The 24,974-nt window shown below is 40.1% G+C and overlaps 2 protein-coding genes across 6 annotated transcripts; one reads left to right on the top strand and one right to left on the bottom strand.

The window, feature by feature from the left end:
- Positions 1-2,072: 2,072 nt before the first annotated feature.
- Positions 2,073-19,866, top strand: LOC136687029 (lutropin-choriogonadotropic hormone receptor-like). Of its 2 annotated transcripts, none has more exons than XM_066661213.1 (11): positions 2,073-2,186; positions 13,353-13,424; positions 14,567-14,641; positions 14,779-14,853; positions 14,948-15,022; positions 15,290-15,367; positions 15,661-15,729; positions 16,159-16,233; positions 17,229-17,417; positions 18,461-18,526; positions 18,649-19,866. In XM_066661213.1, exons 4-11 carry the CDS (start codon positions 14,792-14,794, stop codon positions 19,790-19,792), a joined length of 1,758 nt encoding a protein of 585 aa, XP_066517310.1. In that variant the 5' UTR covers positions 2,073-2,186; positions 13,353-13,424; positions 14,567-14,641; positions 14,779-14,791; the 3' UTR covers positions 19,793-19,866. The 2 variants fall into 2 exon arrangements, with proteins under 2 accessions (XP_066517310.1, XP_066517309.1); XM_066661212.1 differs by lacking the exon at positions 2,073-2,186 and adding an exon at positions 11,521-11,684.
- Positions 5,288-24,967, bottom strand: gtf2a1l (general transcription factor IIA, 1-like). Of its 4 annotated transcripts, none has more exons than XM_066661218.1 (9): positions 24,865-24,967; positions 23,836-23,937; positions 23,620-23,743; positions 23,340-23,392; positions 22,983-23,118; positions 22,018-22,568; positions 21,549-21,818; positions 21,388-21,477; positions 5,288-5,792 (listed from the first exon to the last, which is right to left on the bottom strand). In XM_066661218.1, exons 1-9 carry the CDS (start codon positions 24,886-24,888, stop codon positions 5,766-5,768), a joined length of 1,377 nt encoding a protein of 458 aa, XP_066517315.1. In that variant the 5' UTR covers positions 24,889-24,967; the 3' UTR covers positions 5,288-5,765. The 4 variants fall into 4 exon arrangements, with proteins under 4 accessions (XP_066517315.1, XP_066517311.1, XP_066517313.1 ...); XM_066661214.1 differs by lacking the exon at positions 5,288-5,792 and adding an exon at positions 20,773-21,088; XM_066661216.1 differs by lacking the exon at positions 5,288-5,792 and adding an exon at positions 20,773-21,088 and having other exon boundaries at positions 22,983-23,076.
- Between the last annotated feature and the right edge of the window lie 7 nt (positions 24,968-24,974).

Genomic DNA, 24,974 nt, shown 5'->3' with positions numbered 1-24,974 from the left:
TACATTTGGTTTCTGGGGACAGCTCCTTTATAAGGAGTAGTTTCGCGCCCATCCGCCCCCTTTTCTCTGTGGCATTTGGCGGGAACGGTGAGTAAAAGTTTGGGAAGTTGAGTAATTTTTTAACCATCTGTAATAAACATTAATATCTTTGTTTGGTTTTTGTAGGGGCTTAGAGTGAGTGATCGCTAACCAGAGTGTGATATTTTGATCACTGTTTTGTCAGGTATGTTTATATCAGTTGCTGTATTGAGTACATTACTGTGTGCACCGTCCCCGCCGTGCCCCCTTTTCTCTGTGGCATTTGGCGGGAGCGGGGCTTAGAGTGAGTGATTGCTAACCGGAGTGTGATATTTTGATCACTGTTTTGTCAATTTTCTCATCCAATAAATGGAGATGCACTTCAAAACGGTCATTATTAACCAACACAACGCAGAGAAAATAAGAAGCCACCGGTTACATAAGCACCACTTAATGGACCTCCATGAATATTTCACATTATTGTAGTTACTGACAGATATAAGTATGAATTAAAATGAAAATAGCAGCTTAATTTGCTTTAAAACTGACAATTTTATTAAATTGACGGAAAAACCCGAGCTCGCTACGGAAATTCTTGAACGCGACCGTGACGTCACTGGTGGACAACAGCTGAACAACGCCGCGGTAAAACACCGTTATGACTGACTGTTATGACAGTATCTAGCTAAATAACCAACATTATTCATGACAATAGCCTAGGAATGAGTTAAACTCAAATGTAGAGGTACCGTTATTCTTGTAAATGTGATCGAAGTCGAATTCATCCGACACTATAAACCTCCGTAATGCAGCTACGTAGCCGAGTATAATCTGAGCCACCGAGTTTAGCAAGTCAAGCTAACGTTAACTAACACCAACTAAAACAGGCGAAGTGAGTGTCCTTACCCTGTTTACCTCCATGTTACAGAGGCTCTTGAACACCTTTCGTTGGTGTCCTTACATGCCCATATTGTTGGAAAAGCGCCAGTGAAATGAGCTACAGATAACGGAGTGAGCGGAGGGTCCTTTCCAAAGTGCCCGTTTAAAGATGACAAATTTCTGGATATTTTGGGATCTTTGGGTCATTTGTTCACAGATGTCCCACTGTACATTGAATGATTGCAGCCAAAAACAACACACCTTTTCGTCATTTTCATTAAATTAAGTGCAACTTCTAGAGTTGTTGTCCACCATCTACGTCACAGACAAGACGCCTATTAGAGTTTCCGAACACAGGTGGGGGGGGATCAACGGTCTTTTAAACTTTATTCCTTGAATTAGTAAGAAATAACATGTTTTCTGACTATCAATAAACACAAGTTAGGAACTCAAATTCCACTGTATTTATTTGTTTGACACTTTCATATCGCTGGTGCTTAGCCTTTAAGACAAATCCTGTTCTCAACTCCTAACAGCGCATTAGAAACCCTGTTGCCGAGTTACTAATTAAAGTACTTGTGTCGGTGTGTTTCATTGGTCAGATGGTGGCACTGTTCCAAACCTAAGCTTATCAAGACTCGAGCACGAGCGTCTCTGCCTCGGTTTGATAAAGATAGAGAAAACCTCTTGTGACAAGTGCATCATAACACATTTTGCTGTCTTTCCAAACGGCTGTTAAACACCGTTTCACAAGCCTTCCGTCTGTAAACACTTGAAAAGAAGGAGTTGACATCTCAGACTTCACGGCACTTCAGCTGCCACCACTCACAGTCTTTGATGTTCAAAAAGCTAACGCTCCGAGAAAAGCTCCCAAACTCCACGACGCCCTTATTTAACACCTCTCAGTAACCGAGGTTAACCCGAGGAAGGCCGTCGGGCCAAAGCGGAGGGGATTACACGGGAATGTACAGTTTGTGTGGTGATTCAGCTCGCTTTAAGACGGAGGGGATTCGGAGGCAGAATCCTTGTTTCCAGCCACGTCGGCGGCGCTAATCGAAGAAGTGACGTAGGGGGAAAATCAGCTTTGGAATGAGTGATTTGCTTCACTTCCGGAAGTTAAATCATTGTCACTGTTGTGTGCAGTTTCTATCGTGTCAAGAAGACAGATGATTTGAGTGTGTAGAGGTTAAAGCATTTCCTGAAATTTAGATTGTTCCTAAAGCATTGATTTTGCGATTTCACACGTATTTCTAATTCACATTTATCTTATAATCTTAACCAACTACCTGGTAAGTGTATTTACGTTTGTACACACGTGTGTTTTGAATAATAAGAGTGAGTAAAACTGACCTTGTGCTCTTGGATATCAATTGCACTTACACTTTATCGCAGCTCCAACGGCTGGATAATTTCTCCGCATTCACAGGAAGCACACACTACTGTCCCATATTCCACACATGTATTATTTGTACGCTGTGGATCAGAATGAATAAGTGATCAAAGACCAGCTGCCTTCTCTCTGAGTAAATCCGGCAGCGGGGAGGCGTGCGATACACGGCGGCCTTATCGAGACGATCCCGCCATCTGGTGGTGAGACACGGGTATTGCATTTCTGCTAAGCCCCCCTGTGGTGAAATGGCGGTATATCGCTTAATGAATCCACCGTTAACCCCAAAAGCCTCTTTGTGGCCGTGTCCCGTTTGAGAAACGTAAATAAAAACAATGATCACCAGTAAAAAAATGTTGTTGTTTAACGGTTGTCTGCTCAGACGATTGTGGATTATTATGAACTCAGGATTACCACTTATTACCCGCATTCAAGTTAACTTTATTTATTCCCACGTTACACCACCTGTGAATCATATTTGCCCTTATGTCACTAGAGGCATAATCACGTCACAAAGACAGGGTGGTGGCAGAGGGCGGAGTCTCCTCCTTTCACCGTGGCATAGAAGACCGTCTCTCTCTCTCTCTCTCTATGAACTGAGGCTTATTCGTTATCTGTAACCACTCATTCAGTTCAGGGTCGCGGTGGGTACAGAGCCTACATGGACTCACTGGGCACAAGGAGGGGGCCCTGGAGGAGGCGCCAGTCCTTAACAGCAACACACACATTCACTCACACCATTTAGATTCCATACCAACTTTTTGAGTCACACCTACCACCGTGTGTTTTTAGACTGCAGGGGGAAACGGGAGCACCCGGAGGAAACCCCCACGGATACAGGGAGAACACACCAACTCCTCACAGACAGTCACCCGGACTTGAACCCGCAACCTCCAGGTCCCTGGAGCCATATGACTACGACGCGACCTGCTGCACCACCGTGCCTGCCAAAGCCTATTCAGTCCATCTGTACTCTGGACTGAACTGCTCCTCTGAGAGAGGGTTCCTGGTGAATCCTCCTGCCTAGCCTGATGATTTGGGCTGGATTAAGCAGAAGTGGGATGGAGTTTATGTAGAAGTATTTACGTATTATGAATTTAGGGGTTGGCTTGGTTAGTGAGAAAGTTCTCCCACAGGGAGAAGCAGGGTTGCAGAAGGCTCCATAGTGGGAGGAGTTATCATGAAAGTAAGAGACTAGTGTGCTCCTTCAGGATAGTGGCAGAGGACGTCTTCTGCAACCACATCCTCATCCTCCCTTCTTCCCCTCTGCCTATTCTTCCTCTCTTCTTGTCGCTTTCTCTCACCTCCTGCTCCTCCCAAGTAATATCTACCCTCTTCCTCCTTAATTACTATCTACAAGACATCCACTTGTTCACCAATAAGGCAACCCCTATATTAATTATACGTAAATACTCCCCTTCATGAACCACACTCCATTAGCATCTTCCTTAACCCTTCATCCAGGTTATAGGCAGGAGGACCACAGGGGACACCAGGAACCTCCTCAGAGAAGCAGGTCAGTCCTGATTACAGAATAACTGAATAAGCTTTGAGAGAGAGAGAGAGAGAGAGAGAGAGAGAGAGAGAGAGAGCCTGAAACAGTGGTCCTAAGGAAGGAATTTGGGGTGGTTCACAAATTCATGGAATATTCTGGCTCCACTGTGAATAGAGGAGACTCCGCCCTCTGCAACCACCCTGAAGGAGAACACTAGTCTCAGGATACTGAGATTTCCATCAGTTTACTAAATAGACACACCTGCAGTTTTAAACATGCTTATTATGTGTCATGTCTCTGAGTTTGCTTCGTCATTGAAGCCAAATACTATTACTTTCATGGGAACTCCATCCCACCATAATGTGTTTATGATTTAAATCACAAAATCTTTCTCTAGAAATCTCCCAGTGTTCTCTAAAGTCATCTACAGTTTGAAGCTAAAACTTTATTTAAACATTGTCTCTTATAGAAATATTTTTCAGCTAAATATACGGAGACCAGACGTCCTCTTTTACCCGGACATGTCCTCTCTTTTAGACTTAAAAAATGTCCGGGCGGAATTTCACAAACGTCCGGGATTTTGTTTTTCTAGAGTTTACATAGAACTTCGAGAAGCTTCGTTCACAAACTAGTCCCGCCCTCTCCTACTCCGATTGGTTCGCTTGAGTGAGAAGGGGGCGTGGTGAAGTAGCCTAAAATCTTCTGATTGGACGGTCTGACTGTAGAGCTACCGTTATTGGTCGATAACCTTCTCTGTAAAGATTTAATTGGTCAGTCTGCACGTCAGTAGTCCTTGTTTACGTCAGGCAAAGCTCATGTACCCACCCTCATCTCGAGCAGCTATGCCGAAACGTAAATGTAAGTTCTCGGATGAATGAAAAAAGAAATTCCTATGTTTTGTGTAGCAAATAAAGGTGTAAAGGACCTAAAAGGACACATAGGTTCAGCTAAACATACAACGGCAGCGAGGGGCGAGAGCCCCCCCCCCTCCCCCGGAGACATGTCCTCTTTTTCACCATCTCAAATCTGGTCACCCTAACTTAATACAAGCAGTAGTTGTGTTTGCTTTGTCACTGTTAATCCACGTACATGTGCATATGTTTGAAAGCTTTATAGCATAGCACAGCACATGATCATGAGCAAATAATGAATGGAAAACAGGAACTACCCTTCATGTGCTTAGTGCAGCAAAATATTAACTGTTTTAAATAAAAACCTCCTGTAGTGAGGGTTAAATAATCAGCACGTTGATATGTACACACTGCATGTATAGTATACGCTATTAATTTAAGACACTACACCTACTGACACCTTCCTTCACAAAGACACAACGGAAACAAAAGAATACAGAGCCATTACCTTACTCACAGAACCCTTACGTCTGGATGGAATGTTGTTTAGACACTTTTATGAGGAAAGTGCCTCTAATGAATCAGGTGGGAAGCATGCTGTTTGCACAAGCAACTTTAAATCTTTTTAATAGTCATAACTGTACGTTTTTAAAAGCCAAAATTAGTCTGAAGTAACAAGGTATTTCTGAGTGTAACACGATAACAGAGAGGGTCTGGAAGCATGTTTAGCAGGATGTTTGGACGCAGTACATCCATCATCTTTCAGCAAGGAGAAGTAACCTCTTCGTCCCGATCAGGGTGGCGATGGGTCTGGAATCCTCATAGTCATTGCTCACATGGTGAGAACACACACTGGGCCAGGGCATCTCATGCTCGTAGTTTGTACATGACGGTTAAAAGAAAATAATCAGGTGTTTCTGATTTTGCACGGTACATATAAACATTCTCATTTCAAACTACTAAAAAATATATGAACATTTATACTTTTATTACTGCCGAATTTTAATATATGATTTTGTTGAACTGACAAACTCTGGGGTGAAGCAATCACCTTCTAATGCATCCTAATGTTATCAGTTCACCTTGTGTGAGCTGCAGAGTTTGTGTTTCGGAGAAGATTACGTAGGATGTTTGCTCAAGGTAATGCTCCTGCTTCATGGTCCTGGAGATAAAAAAACAAAAAACTTTCAGTATCAGTAGTCACAAACCACCAGCGTTTCTACGCCAAGATATTCATTATTTCTCACTCACATTTAGGTCTAAAACTAGCTCTTAAATACACATATATTTAGCCTAAATAAAAAGGCACCGATATCCATTCAGTAGTGAGAGCACATGACTGACCTTGTATGGAGTGTGTAAAGCCACAAGACTTTTAAATTCTTAGAAGACACAGCTAATAATACAAAAAAAACAAATGCATTTAAAAAACAATGGTTAAATTCTGCTTCGTCTGTATGAATTTAGTTTATTTATTTATTATTTATTTTTTAATTGGTGATCGCTTAAAATAAACCTGGACTCCTAAGAACCATCCAAGACCTTGTATCCATCAGACAAGCAGCACTTAAAGCGTTCATATTTCAGAAAATCAAGCTCAAGCTGAACTCTCGTTTCAGACCTCACTAAATCTTCCATTGCTGAGTATAATCTCCATTCTCTGGGTCTGAAAAGACTGCTGCATGATTGGAGCCTGAATGGTAGCTACAACAAAGGCAAAGAGGACACAAAGCAAACACTTTAAAATGTAGGTTTAGTTGTTGGGGGCGGCAAAGTAATTCACTCTTCATTTATTCGTGCTCCGCAACTGCTTCATCCTGATAAGGGTAGCAATGGGTCCAGAGCCTGCTATATATATATATATATATATATATATATACACATACAGGTGCTGGTCATAAAATTAGAATATCATGAAAAAGTTGATTTATTTCAGTAATTCCATTCAGAAAGAGAAACTTGTATATTACACTCATTCATTACACACAGACTGATATAGTTCAAGTGTTTATTTCTTTTAATTTGATGATTATAACTGACAACTAAAGAAAACCCCAAATTCAGTTTCTCAGAAAATTTGAATTTGTGAAAAGGTTCAATACTGAAGCCACACTCTAATCAGCTACTGAAATAATTACTGAAATAAATCAACCTTTTCATGATATTCTAATTTTATGACCAGCACCTGTATGTGTATATATCATTGCTGTTCTGTGAACAAATATGTATCTCCAAGTAGAAGGAAACAACATTCTTAAATTTCAGCAGTATTTTTATTGGTCCATTCATCAGGAAGGTGCCACAGAAAGTGAGGGACAGCTGTTGTGTTCAAATGATGTAGTAAAATAAAAAGCAACAAAAATGGAGAAACATGTTTCTCATTTGACAGCATCAATATAGAGAGTGTATATTGAATGCGGATTAAAACCAGACAGGTGTCAAAGCTGATTCAAAACCCCATCAGACTAGTCTCTGCAAATTTGACAAATGAGGCCACACTGGCTTGGGTTTAACTTTGTAAATGTGGATACTGACTGTCATTTAAGAGCGTTTCTTCAAAGGTGACAATGTGGAGTTCCAGCTGACTTTCATTTACCCCGAGGCCTGGCTGAGGGAGTATCTATCATGTGTGGTGGAGATCATTTAAAAGACCTCCTGTCACTATAAAGCAGAGTTACCTCATAAAAGAGTGAGGTCGGCTCTCAGACACCAACCGTGGTCAAGTTGGTTTTTCGCTTTTTTTTTTTTTTTTTTGGCTAGTGGAAAATATTATCTTTTTTTGAGAAGCAGCATCATTTACGGCTGCTCCTCTGCACTGACAAGGAGAGTAGGTAGAGGAGGGTCTAATGATTTCCAACAGCTTCACAAAAGAGTTCTGTCTCTATGTCAGAAGCAGTGCATGGTCAGGGTGCCCTTGGCGCCGGCGCTGGTCAGGGTGCCCTCTTCTATTCTTGGTGTTTGCCTGCAGACTTCAGACATCAGTGATGTTGCTGGACAGGCAAAATGGCCTTTGCATGAATATTACCATAAGTTCTGTCAGCATTATCAGCCAGATATATCAGCATCTATAAGAAGCTTCATGGTCCCTCTCCATTTTAACCCAGATGCTGCAGCCTCTATGATTTCCACAAATAGTTTCAGCACAGGACACTTTTCCACTTCGCCTCAGTCCATCTTAAATGACCTCAGTCCCAGACACCTTTGCAGCAATTCCTCAGTATTCAATTAAATGTATTCAGTTAAATACATTGTTTACAAAATTAAAGTCCTCACAATTCTGTTGAACAGTTTTGCAAAACACATTCTGCTAATTTTCCACTGAATCAAACCTTCTGGAGCGATACAGCTAATGTAGCTAACACATGACGGAAATGTCATGCACCAAATCTCTTAAACCTTTTTAACTGGCAAAAGTAAAGATTTATATTGTTTTCATGACCAGCTTTATATTAAATAATAAATATGAACACATTTAGAAATTGACACCTGCAACACAATTGAAAAACAACAAAGGGACACCAGTAAAAAGAAACAGGTTTAAATCAACAGAGTGAAAGGTTAATAGAATATTCAGTTTACAGTATTTTATAGCATTCCACTATGAGCAGGTGATTTTTGAAATTATTATAAGAAGCAACTACCAAAAGCTCAGTCTTTGCAAACAAATGTGTGCCATGGCTCAGCACTTTGTGCCAGATTTTGTGAATTTAAGCCTTTCACAATGTACTAGACATTCATTCATTCATTGTCTGTAACTGCTTATCCAGTTCAGGTTCTGGAGCTTACTTGGAATCGCTGGTCTCCATGCAGGAACACACCCTGGAGGGGGCGTCAGTCCTTCGCAGAGCGACACACACACTCATGCATTCACTCACACATTCACACCTACGGACGTTTTGAGTCGCCAATCCACCTACCAACGTGTGCTTTTGGATCGTGGGAGGAAACCCATGCGGACACTGGGAGAACACAACAAACTCCTCACAGACAGTCACCCGGAGTGGGACTTGAACCCACAACATCCAGGACCCTGGAGCTGTGTGACAGTAACCTGCAGCACCACCAGACAATTCTGTAAAGCATTCAGGAAATCCACACAATGTTCAGTCCCTTCAAGGCAAAGCCAGAAACCACAGTTGATATGCACCATTGTAAATTAAACAGTCCACCGCTGCATCAAGAAACGCAACCTGTATATCTGTAATGCAAGGAGAAATTAATGAATTCTTAAAGAAATGCTGACAAGTTCTCTGAGCCCAAGCTCATCTAAAATGATCTAGAAATAAAGTGGAAACGAGCTGTAGTCAGAGAACTCTAACAGCTTGTATTTGGTAAAAACAGTTCTTTGAGCCAAAGCCATCAGAACAAGTTATAAAAGTATAATTAAAATCAAAGGTGATATAACACAATGGTAAATGAAATTTCAAGAAAACGAACAAACTTCATTAGTCACTGCAGAGCTGAGAATGATCCATTACACAACTTGTACCTGCTCTGCGGGGGTCCTGACCATTGAAGCACAGGGTGAAAAGGGGCAAACAATGTGTGCAGATCAACAGGTGGACTACAGTCTGTAATTGTAGAATCCTGTGTGGTCAGTGGAGCTGAGAGAATGAAAAGTGACTGTAGAAGTGATCGATATGTTATGGCTGATCTGTGCTTGTTTGTACACACTGTGTTTCCATGGTGTTTATTATCACCTAGTGACGTGTTGGATGCAAACCAGATTTTCAAGTGGATGGTGTGTGTTAAGCAGCAGACAAAACATGTCTTGGCTGACTGAATAAATGTGCTAAGGTGAGTTGGCTTCTTTTTTTGGTGATCTATTCATCTAATAGGTGTGACACATCTTGTCCTATCTATTAAATCAGCGACTACTCTAACTGGCTGGAAGTAGGTTACTTTTTTTTTAAGCAGTCACAAGTACAAAATGTACCAGCTTCACTCAGGGGCCCATTTTACGGAGGATAGACAAGCAGTGTAAATGTGTTTGTTTTTTAATGTTTTTGTAAGTTATTCATTTGTTCAAGGTAATTACACTCCAGAGTATGATGCTGGGGTTACACTCCAGGACCAAGGCCTAAAACTTGGCTCTGCTTTACCATTCCTGGCCTCTTTAACAATGCCGGCATGAACTGAAACTGCAAACCTTATAACTGAGAGCCAAGTTATTTAGTGTTTTATTCAGTCTGTGATTTTGTTCTTTCTGGGAATCATGTGCTACAAGACGTTAATTTTCAATTGCAAACCTCTGCTTGCCACGTTTTATATGGTCAACGTATCCACTTCAACTTCTTCACCATGACAACCATGCACATTTACCATCACCTGCTGGACTACTGATTCTCTCTCAGACTACCGTCCTCAAACTGCAAGTCACTTATTACTACATTCTCCAACCTGCAAACCATTCTGCTAGGCATTGCTGCAATATGACAACTTTCTCATGGCATCAGGCATAGCACAATATTCTGAGATATGTGTGAAATATTCAATTTATACAAGTTCAAGCGTAAATATCTGTGTTCACTTTCGTTACATCAACAGGGAACGCTCACTGTTTGAAGGGGCCGATGACCCACTGCTTACACAAGTCTCACGTCACATGCACACGCTAAAAATAAAGGACAAGATAGCTCACTGAAAGCTGCAATTAAGCATAAAGCAATCAAAGCTAAATTGAAAGCACCAAGAATAACAATTAAAATCATTATCATTTACCACTGTTGACAAACATCCACCAACTCAATCTCTTCCAAGAATGCACTTTATATGAGGTCTGTGTAATTAACGCCTGAACACACAGCTGCACAACACAATAAATTCATAAATACCTCTAATATTAGGTACTGCTCAGGATGCAGCCGAAAGCAAGAATAGTCTGAGCTACAACACAGGGTAGACTTAAAGGCCAATCATGTACACAAACATGTGGGAGTACATTTACGTACATGCAAATTAAAATAGGATCCACTTAATGATAATATAATTAATGACATTAATCCAAAAGTGATGAAATCTAGATGGCAAAGTGTTTGTGTCATTTTCAATGACCCCCCGTGATACTTGGATTGATGCCGGTAAGGTGAACCTCTCCTGTTTGCAGCATGCAGGCCACATAAACACCAAAGTACTACCACGTCACAGATTGTGACTCACATCCAATTGTCCATAACCTGCTCTGACATATGTTCGCCAGATCTGTTTTGTTACACGCAGGCCAAAAGAGCATGTTTAATATGTGGTTCACATAACCAACCATCAATACTGCAACCTTGTCAGAAAACACCACACCTGCGAGCCAACTCCGAAATGGGTTTGGCATCCCCTTGCTCACAGGAGAAAAAAAACAAAAACAGAAGTGTGTACTGTGTAGAGGATGTTTACTTATTTCTGGGGGAAATAAATAATTTTGGCACAACATTAACATTTATATCACAGAAGTGTACAACAAGGTTAAAGGCTGTATTGATTACCTGGCTCTGAAATTTCAACTGAAATACCCCCACCCCCAGGACTCCACTGGACTCAACAAGAGGCTAAACATAGTAAACTGACAACAAAAGCACAGGACAACTCTCAGGAAGTCATTCACTGACCCTAGGCCCTAGCGTTCTTCAGCTATGTTTAGAGTTATATATTGAGTGTGTGATGCAGCATTGCTGTCAGAGAGAGAGTGAGAGGGACTGACAGACAAAGAGGGACAGACAGGCAGAGAGAGAGAGAGTGAGAGAGAGAGAGAGAGAGAGAGAGAGAGAGAATGAATCTGCCACCCTGGCGGTTTTTTTCTTAACTAACATTTCTTATCGGATCCTACACCGCCCCCAGCACAATGACGCGCCGCGGTGTGGGCAGCAGCGAGAAGAGGCAGTGAGCTCTGGAGAGGAACTATGGCTGTGCACGTGTCCAGGCGGATGCTGATGCTGATGCTGTTGGCTGGGAATTTGACTTTTTGCTGGACTTATTCGTGTCCGCCGGTCTGCAGGTGTACAATGGACCGAGTGAGCTGCACGAGGCACACGCAAACTCAAACGACATCCCTCAGCGGCAGCGTGTAAGTGGCAAAAAAACAGACGCTCGACAAAACGAGCGCTGTAGCGTGAGGGACTGGGAATAATCAGCCTTTCAATTTTAAGTTGGCGTAGAACTGGAAAATGGAGTTTTAGCCTAAGTAAATTGTGCTGAGTCGGAAATTAGTTTGAGTCTAAAATTAGTCGAATACGGACGGTTTGTAGGTGAAAAGTGGACAGATGTCTACACCGGTGTTGTTTTCGAGCGTTATTGGCCTCGTTTTGCTTTAGTGAACAAATAACTTCTTAATACCTCAAATCAAGTGTTTTTAAGCTTGTTAGATATTTATCATATGGCAGCTGTCACATACTGAGGAAGCTGACGTCATAAAAGATATTAACGCTAATTTGGCACACGTAAACAATGTCCAGCGTCAGCAGCAGCAGACTAATAACACCAACACTGAACTCGAACTGCCTTAATATGTCGATAACACTCGACCACTCACGTCGAGGAAAGTTTAGTCGGGGTTTACTAGAATACAGCTGTACGCAAATGTTTGGCTGACTTTCAAAGTCTTATTAAATAAATATCTGCTTTAAAATACAATGTATATATTCTAATGCAAAATTAAGAAAACAATTTGTCTGCTGAATATAACTTATTGGGGGGGGGGGAATAGTAATAAAACGTGGCTTGTGTTAATGTTGGGGTACATTGAGCTATACAGTAGAGGTCAAAATTGGAGACACTGTTTTCTCAAAGTCACTGCTCATCCAAATTTAATTTAATCTTACTATGAATAGCAAGGGCATAGATGAAGCCTATGTCACAGATTGTAAATAATTGTAGATTTATAATATACAGTTATGAAGAACAGTATACAGTGTAACAAAATAATATTTCAAAAGGAATTTGTGATGTTTACAACTTTCAAACATTAGTAGGAAATATAGAGGCCCTTGCTTTGAATGACAAATTTCTCACACTGCTCTAGTTTTTCCAGTTTCCTCCACAGGTCTATAAAGTTGTGTAGTAGTGGGTTTCTTAGTCTAAAGTTTAGTCTAGATCTTTCATGAGGGTTTTGGTTTCTGCAAAATGGGCTCTCAGTTGTAACTGTAGTTGGAGTTTTGAACTGATTCCCCATCAAGAGTCTCTATATCATTCAGTTCTCATGCACTTGTGTTACATGGATGATCACTTTTTCTGACCAGTTTTTTTGGGGAGGATTCAAATTGAATAGTGTTATTGTAAAGCATTGCAATTCCAAAAATCATGTTCTTGGTATGACAAATTTCTCTTGGGTCATCTCTTCAGCCTTCATCCAAACCTCGCAGTCACCTTGGAGCCATGTTGCCGATGGATTACGCATGTTGCCCGATCAGTAGAGTTTGTCAGATAATTAAGGAAGATAACATCAGAGCCTGATCCACAGTATTCTCTAATTTATCATGACACTAGTTTTAAATTAAAAACATTTACATTTTTGTTGTTGCTGTGATGTAGAATATTTTTAGAATGTGAAGTACACTTCACATACATCCCTTCATGTTAGAGGAACTGGGATGAGTGCTGACATTGAAATGTAGGAAAATGTAAGTTGTTCTCCAATTTGGATCACAACGTTATTACAAAACAGTGACATCCACTGTAAGACATATTATAATACACTGCCAGAATAACATCAATTTCTTTTTACTTTTGTTTATAGAAAACTTGCACACCTGCCTTTCAAAGAAGTAGAGAGCAGAACCTTCAAAGGCCTCGTCAATGTGTCCAGAATGTGAGTTTGAGTTCATATAACATGTGCACAGTATTGTTATATGGCTTATGATTTCTTCTATGTGGCTGTTAGGAACAGGGGGACTTTCATTCACTCATTCCTTGTCTGTAACAGCTTATCCAGTTCAGGGTCAAGAGCGTATATTTATCCTTGTCCTCTTTATTACAGCTTTTTCCAATCAGACTTAGAGGCTACATAACTGCACTTGCCAGAAATTCAGTTCTTTAAAGTCATTTTTCAGGTTCATAGTTTGCTGTTTCAGTAATGTTTCAAGTACAGTACAAAAGTACATTGCAATGATCTATAAATCCAACATTATCAAAATATGAACTGTACTCTCTTTAGTTCTATACCACCACTAATCTGATCCTAAACAAAATGTCATCTCCAAAGTGAGTGGTGTAAACATCAAAAATCATTAACATTAACCACTAACAGCAGAATTATATATTCACAAAAAAAGCAATGAGGACCTAAATGTTAATTATTAGTTTGCTACTGAGGACAAAGTATATTATTTTCCCCACAAATATAGTTAAACAGAAAAAACTGAATTGTTTATCCACAGAAACTTTATGTAGCGAGTGAGGTGCTTTCGAGCTGTTACAGTATGTTTTGTCAAGAACACTCAAATTGCTGAGTTTAACAATAAATGCAAAGGTCTGCCAGTTCAGCCCTGTCTCAGTGTCTCTATTATTGCTCAAATTAATGAAAGATAATTGATATTGTGTTATATAATGTACATTTATATAAACGTTGTACAGGGAAAAAAAGAAAGCTGAGATTATCTGCCTGTGTACTGTTCACACTGAAAAACACTGAGAAACCTCTTGTTAAACCTCTAATTGATTTAAATTGGAAAAGACAATTATGATGCCACTTACATACTTCCAGGTCTTTACAGACCTAGGAAAACATTTAAATTCGCGTAAGCGGTCCTTGATTGAGTAGCACTATTCTGTAATGAACTGAAATTAAAGCAAGTGGATGAGTATAGAGTTTGGAAGGTTACAAAGTAGGGGATAAATCCATCAAGGACACAGAGCTGTCCTTTTATCTTTACATGCTGCTCTTAAAATGTGCCTCAAAAATCAATTCTTAAATCATTTTAATTCTCACAAAAATAATTCTCTGTGCTGCAGTGAAATTTCCCAAAGTGATACAATCAGGAGAATACGAAGAGAGGCTTTTCTGTCCATCCACAGCCTGATAGAAATGTAAGTCTTATCTTGGTGTTTACAATGGACTTAAGTAGCATTTTGTAATTAAAAGAAATATATTTTCTTGAGATTAAACTGCAAAATGAAAAACAATGAAGGCACGGAAAAACTGCCTCATTTCCTCTGTTTTTCAGCTCCATCCAGAATATGAACCAACTGCAGATGATAGAAAATGGTGCCTTTACAGACTTACCCAAATTAAGATACCTGTAAGTAAACTTCCACCATCAGGAGCCCTGATTATACAATGCTACACAAGATCTCAAAGGCCTCTTTTATTTTTCTCTGGTTTACTGTGCTTAGGAGCATCTGTAACACAGGAATGACGTATTTCCCAGATCTTTCTACCATTTCCTCAATGGAGTTGTATTTCTTCCTGTGAGTATTTGTGTTACTCTATAAATTGGAAGACAGATATTTAAGGCTGTGGGATTTAAAATACACCTGCCGTACAAATATTTGGATTTAAACACAGCTCATTTAATACCCTGCTAAATCACTTCATGTGACGTGCTCATAAACATAGCTCTGGCAGTTCATTTCCCGATATGAAAGTCTACGCAGACTTCAACCTGCTCAGTTTACAGGACTTGAATATCCCATGATATATAATAACCGTGATTATTCCCGTTCTCTTATTTAAAGGGAGATTGGGGACAACATGCAAATAAACAGCATACCAGCAAATGCATTTCAAGGCATTTCCAAGGAATTAATCTACATGTGAGTTTGGACAATCACACATGCACCAAAAAAATAAAAACCCACACAAACTCAAACATAAAAAGAGCCTGTTTTTATTGGCCGTTTAGACTTGTCAGTTACTACTAAAACTGTCTTGGCTTGAAGCAATTTCTGGTGGCCAGCATTTTTGTAAGATATGCACAATGTATTTAGTGTGTCTATGTGTAGTTAAAGACTTAGACACCATATCTGATGTGGGATCTTATGAAAATAAATTATTGCTACACTGAACATTTCACATTTTTACACGTTGCATTGCATCCTTTTCTTAGGAATCTTGTAAGGAATGGATTTACCGAGATTAAAGACCATGCGTTCAACGGGACCAAACTGGATAAGCTGTACGTACGTCATTTATCAGTGCGGAAAATATAGTTCTTTCAGACATCACTTTCAGACGTGTTTACAAGAAGAACCCTCTCTTGTCTTCTCATGAGTGGCATGATCAGTTGTTTGTATTGAGCTCGAAGGTTCAGTCTAATCAAAAGAACATATTGTACGGGTAAATAAATATTACATAAGACAAAACATTGAGGGTTGTAGTGTTTTTCTAACAGTCTACATTTTAGTATCTTACCACTTATTATAAATACACATCCATCTGTCAGGGTGTTTGTTCATGTATGAATTTGCCGTAATTACATTGAGGATGTAATCAGAAGTGAACTCAGCATGTGTGTTGCAGTATTGTGTAGTAGTGCTGTTTATTTCAAACAAAAATATATTAAAATTTCATAATCTGGCTTTGATTATTTTTGGGACTCTTTTAGAATTCTGAAGGACAACAGGTACCTTACTAGAATCCAAAATGATGCTTTTGAAGGGGCTTCAGGACCTAATTTACTGTAAGTAAAGCCAGCGTTGGTCTACACTAATACACAAACGGTACATATTAAAATGTTCCTATCTATTGGTCAAGGCCTGCACATTCATGGGGAGCAAAGCAGCCCTCCCTCAAATTTTTTCAAGGCAAGTGTCAGCCTGAACTTTATCCTTGGTATGAAAGTGCAAAGTGCCCTTTTTGCAGTTATATAAAAGTGAGGAAAGTATTCATCACGCCTGTTATACACTACGGAGAAACATTAAAATAATCTTATTTAGCTGCATACATCATCCTACACTCTGATTTTACTGCATTTTTAAGCTGCATGCAGTGCTTTTAACATTAATATGTATGATCCTTCCAGGAGGGTGATTAATAAGTCTTACCTAAGCCTTAAATAAATAATTTTTATGACCCACACTACAGCAGAATAATCTTCTCCATAACTGTATAAAGGCGTAATGCATTCTCCGTCCTATATATCATCACAAAACATGTTTAGAGGATTTACATTTGTATTAGAAACTTATTTCTCTAAAATTGAAAGTGCTGCCTTTGATATAAAAACCATGTCAGAGACCATCCCTTTATAATTATTTAATTTTCAGTTAAACAGCCATAAGTTACTAGTTATACATTTTTCAGCATCTGAAAACAAGATATAACCGTATATTCATCAGAAAATTACACAGAAGTCTCAGCATCTACATACAGTATTGATTTTCACTCTTTGCCTTCGTTACAGATTCCATTCTTTATATTCTTTACTGTTTTACAAGTCTTGAAACAAGCGTGTAATCCAGGAAATCTGTGATAACGATGTTGGAACTCAGTCCATGTTTCTGAGAACATCAGCTGTTGTCCACTTTTTTTTAGGAAAGATAATCTCCTCTGAAATATCTACTTATGGCCATTAAAACAGAAAAATAAATAAATGAAAATGTGGTGTGTGACTTTTGCCAAGTACTGTGCGGTCTTTTTATGCTTTAAGGTGTATGATTACTTCTATATCTGTAGAGATGTGTCATCCACCCCTCTTCATTCGCTTCCTACTCGAGGACTGAGAGAGGTGAAAGTCCTGATAGCTCGATCTGCACCTGCTCTGAAGACTCTACCTCCACTTGAGAATTTTGTCGACCTACAGGAAGCTGACCTCACCTATCCCAGCCACTGCTGCGCCTTCCACACCTGGAGACGCAACAATAGGTCTGATCTAGGAGGTTTAACTAGAAGTTACGGTTGCAGTATTGCCAAGTATACATATCCACTTGACACTTTACCTTGTATACTCTGAAAGATGCTCTTTTTTGGTTTTACAGTTACTGATTATAACACGTTAGCAACCTCTACTACGTCCAGTAAACAGCAACAATATAGGACCAGCACTGATTAAATTTGTTATGTGTGCTGGACAATCCTATGCATGGCAGTGCAACCAGCAAGTCAGAAGCCTGGTAACATGTATCACAGTTAGTCTTTAAAAAATGTACCACATCTCCTGCTTGGGTGGAACCTGCAGCCACACTGGAGCTTTGCTGATGAGACTGGACTCCTTGTCCTACCCCTTCAGCAGTGGACAGATTCAGACTAGGGCCACAACAGCTGTTTACTGAATCATTTTAATAGAGGAAGTGGTCTTTTTCCACTGATTAATGTCCCCATCATATTTTCAGGTGTCAACAAAGTACAATACCTCAGTACCTGTATAAAAATAGACATGCTTTTGCTAAATTACTGGTAAAATATTACATTTCTAGCTCTACTAGAGCAAATGCGTGTGTAATTATTATTGTACTTCTGTGTCAAAATTAAAAAAAAGAATATATTGTATATACCCTACTATTTTGATGAACAAGTTCTGTTAAGAAGACCTTTACAGATGGAGACACTAAGAACGCAATTTTTATTTATGCATCCACACAGGTCTATTTAATGTTTAATTTTTTAAAATCTAAATGTACACCATGTTCCACAACAGCTCAAATTGCTTTTATAATACTTCACACACTCTATAAATTATTGAGCAACAAATCTCTCAGTTACAGTCTGTATATGCAGTCCTACAAATTAGTTAAGTGTGCATGATAAAATGGCCCTTGTAGATGCAAGGTAGGTGTGCCTAACTGTATGGAGTAACTGTATACTTGTCAATATGTGCAAAAAAAAATAATAATTTTAATGTGTCTAAACAACAATATGAACATGAGTTGAAATATCCATTTTCACCCTATTTCCTTATCCCCATCTAGGGAGAATGCAGTATTCGGTCGCTTTAGGAACCTAAGTAGACTGTGTAATATGGAGACCAATATCATGTAAGACAGTATTTTGGGTTTTTTGTGGGGTTTTTTTTTTTTTATTAAATCAGTCTACTTCATGAGTGTTCACATGTCAAAGAAACCCTCTGATATATTTCCCCCTGTTCATGTCTCCCCAGGGACCCATTAGCAGATGCGCCTGACTTCTACGACATCAATTTTCACTACCCCGATTTGGACCTATGCGTCACCAGCAGCCCACTCAAGTGCACCCCAGAACCTGATGCCTTTAACCCCTGCGAGGACTTGCTGGGTTATGGCTTTCTGCGCTCCATCACTTGGATCATTACCACCTTCGCTCTCTTGGGAAATCTGGCTGTGCTCATTGTCCTGATCTCAACTCATCAGAAGATGACCGTCACCAGGTTCCTCATGTGCAACTTGGCTTTTGCTGACCTGTGCATGGGTCTCTACTTACTGTCGATTGCCTTGGTGGACTATCGCTCTCGTCAAGAGTATTATAACCACGCCACGGACTGGCAGACAGGGGCCGGGTGTGGAATAGCTGGGTTTTTAACTGTCTTTGCAAGCGAGCTGTCAGTATATACTCTGACCATGATTACCCTTGAGCGCTGGCACACAATAACTTATGCCATGCAGAAGAACCGGAGACTGAGACTGCGCCATATGGTGTCCATGATGGCGTTTGGATGGGTCTTTTCTCTTGCAGTAGCGCTGCTTCCTTTGCTTGGTGTTAGCAGCTACACTAAGGTGAGCATTTGCCTGCCAATGGACATTGAAACCCCAGCCTCACAGGGTTACATAGTAGCTGTGCTCGTCTTAAACGTTGCAGCTTTTTTAATGGTGTGTTCCTGCTACGTGGGCATTTATTTGAGCGTGCGCAACCCAAACGTGGCAACGCGGCACGGAGACACCAGGATAGCCAAGAGAATGGCAGTGCTCATCTTCACAGACTTTTTGTGCATGGCACCCATCTCGTTCTTTGCCATTTCTGCCGCCTTGCGCCTGCCTTTAATCACCGTCTCTCAATCCAAAATCCTCCTGATCCTTTTTTATCCAATCAACTCACTGTGCAACCCATTCCTTTACACCATATTCACAAGGGCTTTCCGCAGGGACATGTATCTTCTGTTAAATCGCTGCGGCTGCTGCCAGACGCAAGCAGAGTTCTACAGAGTACAAGGTCTCTCAGGAGCTACCCTGGCTCCCAAAAAGAAGAGCTCTAGGAAGCCTCATTCAAACCAGTTTCACGCATACCACATCAAGCTGCAGGGCTGCTTTTTTAACAAAGATGCAACATAAGCGTCGTGTTTAAAAACACGGACTTATAATTCAGCCTTCTGTATATAATGTGAATATCCTACATAATGTGAATGCTTTTTATACAGTTTATTTAACTTGACTTTTTATACTTGGCCTTCATGTGCTCATGTCTATTTTTAATTTAATGAAATTTCTTCTACAGAAATAAAATAAATCATTTTATATGTAAATATATTTTCATGTGGTCGCCTGGATTAAGAAGTAGATCATCCATCCATCCATTATCTGTAACCGCTTATCCAATTTAGGGTCGCGGGGGGTCCAGAGCCTACCTGGAATCATTGGGCGCAAGGCGGGAACACACCCTGGAGGGGGCGCCAGTCCTTCACAGGGCAACACACACACACACACACACACACACATTCACTCACACCTACGGACACTTTCGAGTCGCCAATCCACCTGCAACGTGTGTTTTTGGACTGTGGGAGGAAACCGGAGCACCCGGAGGAAACCCACGCGGACACGGGGAGAACACACCAACTCCTCACAGACAGTCACCCGGAACGGGAATCGAACCCACAACCTCCAGGTCCCTGGAGCTGTGTGACTGCGACACTACCTGCTGCACCACCGTGCCGCGAAGTAGATCATTTTTGTACTTTTTTAAATTAACTAATAATCTATTTTGCCCCATTTGAACACGTTCTGGACTTCCTAAAGTTAGAACTGGACGAAGGGATGGTTTCCCAGACAGGGACTAAAGCCTAGTCCTGGACTACACAGCATTTTTTATTGTGATTTTCCATTCAAATGATGATTAGAGTCCAGGAAAAGGCTTGATACATTTCTGGAAAACCACCTTTAACATTAGTACCATTGTCAATATCGACTAAAGCACAAGTATTCAAAAAAACATCCTGTCAGAATTTCAATAAATTCCTAGAAATATTTTAACACTTAAACAAAATAAAACTAAATTCTGATTTTTCAGGACTGAAAGAGAGACACCAGTTTTCTCTGCAGTGTATTTCATTTAAACAATGGAAATAACCAAGAATTCTTTCAGAGGCCTTTCAGGCACACAATACATTTGGAAGAAAACCTCCTGTTTAGCCAGACAAAAAAACAAAAACAAAAAAAAAATCAAAGCCCACAATTGCTTTAACTTACAGGATTACTTAACATAGCACAGTCCCCACCCCCTTGCATCTAGTCTGTTCCATATCACCACTCAGCTTCTCCAACAGCTTTGGAGAAAACATATTCCTTACCAGCGTAGCACATCACTCCATCTTTTAGGTAGAACTTCCATCTGTTTTTACTGCGGTGAATCTCCGGGGGGAGGAACAAAACAAAAGCTCAAGTTTTAAAACTGGTGTCAATCATTCATCCGCCATTTTGTGCCATTGATTATTTCAAAGTGCACATTAATCACATATTGCTTTTAATTACATCAGAGGATCATTAAGCAGTACTCAGCTTTGCCATGAAGTGAATACATGTAACATCTAAAGATTTGTTTTAAAGGCTAAACTGCACTATAACCCAGTGATGAATTAAATGTAATCACAAAGAGAAAAGAACCACAAGACAAACCTACAGAGTGCACAGAGCTCCACAGCAGGTATTACCTTATCATACTGGCAAACGATAACATTCTCAGTGTCGAAGATCTCTGGAATATCTTGATCACTAACATCATCACCAGAGTTCAAAGGATCCTAGACAGGACAAAGAAAATTAACCAAAATTTATGTTCGCACCTAGGAAATTCATCTTCACACACCCTTACCTCCTCTTCCACCTCGTCTATATCAGGCCCGTCACTGTTGCTGCTGGAACTTAGGCTGGTGTCACTGCTACCGCCAGTTTCCTGAAGTGATTTCAAGGCCTCTGCATTGATCATGCCTAGGAATTCGTTCTCTCCAACAGCTCCTTGATCTTCCTCCTCTTGCTCCTGCCCTTCATCTCCCGCTTCAGAGCTACTGTCACAAGCTCCATCCAGCTGCACCATGCTGGACAAATCATTGAAGTTGTAGTCCCTCAGGAGTTCCATTTCAAGCTGAGGAGAAATCAACAAAACTCCATCAGCTCTCCATTTCCCTCATTCACAACAAACCCCATCACCTTTGCAGTATTTGCAGGCTCTTGCCATGTTAGTAATTTTACGGGCAAAGCAAAAACACATTTGAAAAAAAGACAAGGAGAAAGCCATAAACTTTTATTCTAATATTTTTTTAAATTCACATTCTCCTCTTTACCTTAACTGCACTTTCAGGTGTTTTTTCCAAATCTGGCAGAAAATTCATGGCCAAAGCTGCAGCTTCCTCTTCTGCTTTCACAGCTCTCTCCACCAACTCTTGTGCGCTGGCTTCGAACTCCAGCACCTGCACATTCCCCAAGCCTCCCTGCTGGCCCACAGGCAGCTGTGTGGACAGTGGTGTGGACACGCTCATGTCCAGTGGCTGGGGGCTGAACTCAATGCCGTCCAGAGTGAAGTCACTGGGGCTTTCTGGAGGAGACTGTGAGGACTGGGGATTAGCGGACGGCTCGGGGGTCAAGGGAACAGTTGGCTGGGTACTTTGATCCAGAGGAATAGCAGGTTGTTGAGACAGCTGTTTTTGGCTCTGTTGGTGTGGTGGCATGGCTGGTTGGGATGCTTGAGGCACAGGCAGAGTTTGGGAACACGGAGCTAGGACGTTGCGAATGACTGTTCTCTGATCCACTAGTGGTTGATTAGCGTGGGCAGGGACACGTTGACAAGCAGGAGCCTGGGTGACCATTACAGGAACGTTGACTTTGTATAAATGGCCTGTTGAATCAAGAGCATTCTTCTATTATGACTCAATTACAATAATGCTTCCTGTTTGTTGATAAAATTCTCAAGGACATCCACATTTATCTTGCCTTTTTTTTTAAATAATAGACAGTAATATAGTTTTTAAATGGGAGAGTCCAACATACTGCCCTTCAACATTAATATATTTCCTTCAACTCTGGATCAGATTCAATCTTAGGTCTAGCAAACGCACATTGTCCATAAATATTGCTGCTGAAACACATCCACATTTTAGACAGATATTAAAGCATTCATAAATTTGAGAAAAACAAATTAATGTACAGGACTGGAACTGAAAACCCCTCCTGAAGAGCTACAATCTGGGGGAAGAGAAGTTTTTCCAGGATTAAGGTTGAGTGGGTTCAAAGTATGGGTTATAGATCTCACCTGAGGCAGTTTGTAGGGTCACTCCTGCAGGGATATGAACAGGGTAGGTAACTCCAGGTGGAAGAGAAAATGTTGCAATAGTTCCAGCATTACTCTGTAAGAAATGTTTGAATTCTGTAGTCTTCAGAACTCCATACTGTGTATAACAATTTAATAGCCTTTAAGAGTTTAACTTGGTAATCACTAAGTGCAATGAAAACAATGCATTAATATTGTAAGTTATTAAATTAATAAATTTCTTTTTCACTGGGCTTATAAGCAGAGAAGATTCCAATGCTATGTTTTGTTTTGTTTTTTCATTTTATTATGTTACTATTTCATGGACAGTCTGGGAAGCGAAAGAAGCTGTTAACCTACTGCTTTGGTGGTGTAATTTTGTGCATGCTGCCCAGGAGGAATGATGACTGAAGCTGAAAAAGTACAAAATGTGGACATTATTATTTGGCTTTTCCTGCCAATAGCTAAATATGTTTTACATCAAGTCTCAATTAATATCTGTGTCTCTCTCCAAATCCAAACGCTCCAAAACTGTAATGTAACAGCTGCAATGCTAAACTCTCTTTGTTTGTTAATGTTATGAGCTGTTATTTTGTTAAATATCACCAAATGTTATTTTGTTATAAGCGGTTTCATTCACCTGTGGGTTTCTGAAGAGTTTGAGAATAATTTGTTGGAAGCTGCAGAACAAAATTTGATGGATTCATGTTGTCTTTTGAAAAACCTTCCACGGCTTTGGACTGCAATACTTTGGACTCCCACATCTACAAGTGAAGAAAAGTGTGTGTTTTATTTTCCTCTATTATGACAGGAATGCTTAACAGTTAAATTAACTATGATAGGAAACATTTCATACCTGTCTCAGGTCATCTATTACTCGTTCTTCCACCCCCTCTTCAAGAAATAGTTCACGAATACTATCCATCACATCGTCAATGATCGACAGGTAGAGTTTAGGCTGAGGGCAATGGAAAATAACTTAAGTCTCAAAGGGAAAATCACAGAGTTCACAGAGGGATATGTAAAAGATTATAACTTATATTAAGAGATATGATGGAACACGTGCTGAAGAACAGGGGAAGTTAAACTGCAAAGTTATGAGTTAACCATAAACCAGTGTATCATATGTTAGAATTTAAACTGTGGAAAATATTAAGTGACAAAATGCTAAAAAGGACAAAAATACTGAGAAACTCTCTAGAGAATACAGAGGAAAATAACACTGGGAAACGTGAAAACGTTGTGGGAAAATGAGAGACATGCTAAGGTCAGTTCTCATGCCAATAACTAAGTCTACGGGAAGAGAAAGCCTGAGAAAATGGGAAAAGGGCTGTGGAAAATGACGAAGAATATTTTGTACGGACGTGATAAATATGTTGTGGAAAAATGAAAGAAAACCTACAATTAAAGATGAGGGAAATTGAATGTTTATTTTAAGAAGGAAATAAACGACAAACACAAGGACTTAACGATGAGGTACAGCGACAAATGGTGAGGTTTATGCCAACCGTTGAAAAACGACAGAAAGGTAGACTACAGGCCGAGGTAATGATATAAATGTAACGTAGTGGGGTTTGGGGACAGGGAAGCATAAACAACCATTTAGAGTCAAGTTAATTCGAAAGGAGTCGCAGACCTCTCTAAGCTAAATGCTTTTGAAGTAAATGCTTCTGTTACGTCACAGCTCCGCGATAATAACGTATTTTCTGAGAGTGCAGACTCTCCGTTTCAAATTAAAGTTTAAAACATTAGCTTTGTCAAACACGAAAGAGCTAACTATCGAAGCCAACAAGTAACATTTAACGCTCAAATAATAAAACCGTTCAGTCAAATATTTTAAAAAGGACAGACCGTCCGTTAGTGGTGACAACTCTAATATACTTACTAACGTGTTTGCACTGGACAGCATTGCTGTTGAAGTAACGTTAGCAAAGGTAAGCAAACCGTAATCATCAAGCAGACGTTCGCTCAGTTACAGCTGTTTTGTGTTGGTTC

The sequence above is a fragment of the Hoplias malabaricus genome, chromosome 2 (assembly GCF_029633855.1).
Source record: "Hoplias malabaricus isolate fHopMal1 chromosome 2, fHopMal1.hap1, whole genome shotgun sequence".
Lineage (NCBI taxonomy): Eukaryota > Metazoa > Chordata > Actinopteri > Characiformes > Erythrinidae > Hoplias > Hoplias malabaricus.
Note: the sequence above shows the minus strand (reverse complement) of the source record. Positions and strands in the feature narration are given on the sequence as shown.

Bases quoted from the DNA above. Each gene is read 5' to 3' on its own strand.
- LOC136687029 (XM_066661212.1), top strand. From the start codon at position 11,521: ATGGCTGTGCACGTGTCCAGGCGGATGCTGATGCTGATGCTGTTGGCT. The intron at 15,023-15,289 runs GTGAGTATTTGT...TCTTATTTAAAG, and splicing joins ATGGAGTTGTATTTCTTCCT to GGAGATTGGGGACAACATGC. The intron at 18,527-18,648 runs GTAAGACAGTAT...ATGTCTCCCCAG, and splicing joins AATATGGAGACCAATATCAT to GGACCCATTAGCAGATGCGC.
- gtf2a1l (XM_066661214.1), bottom strand. From the start codon at position 24,888: ATGCTGTCCAGTGCAAACACGTTA. The intron at 23,119-23,339 runs GTAGGTTAACAG...TGTTATACACAG, and splicing joins AAAATTACACCACCAAAGCA to TATGGAGTTCTGAAGACTAC. The intron at 21,089-21,387 runs GTAATACCTGCT...CTCCCCCCGGAG, and splicing joins TCGTTTGCCAGTATGATAAG to ATTCACCGCAGTAAAAACAG.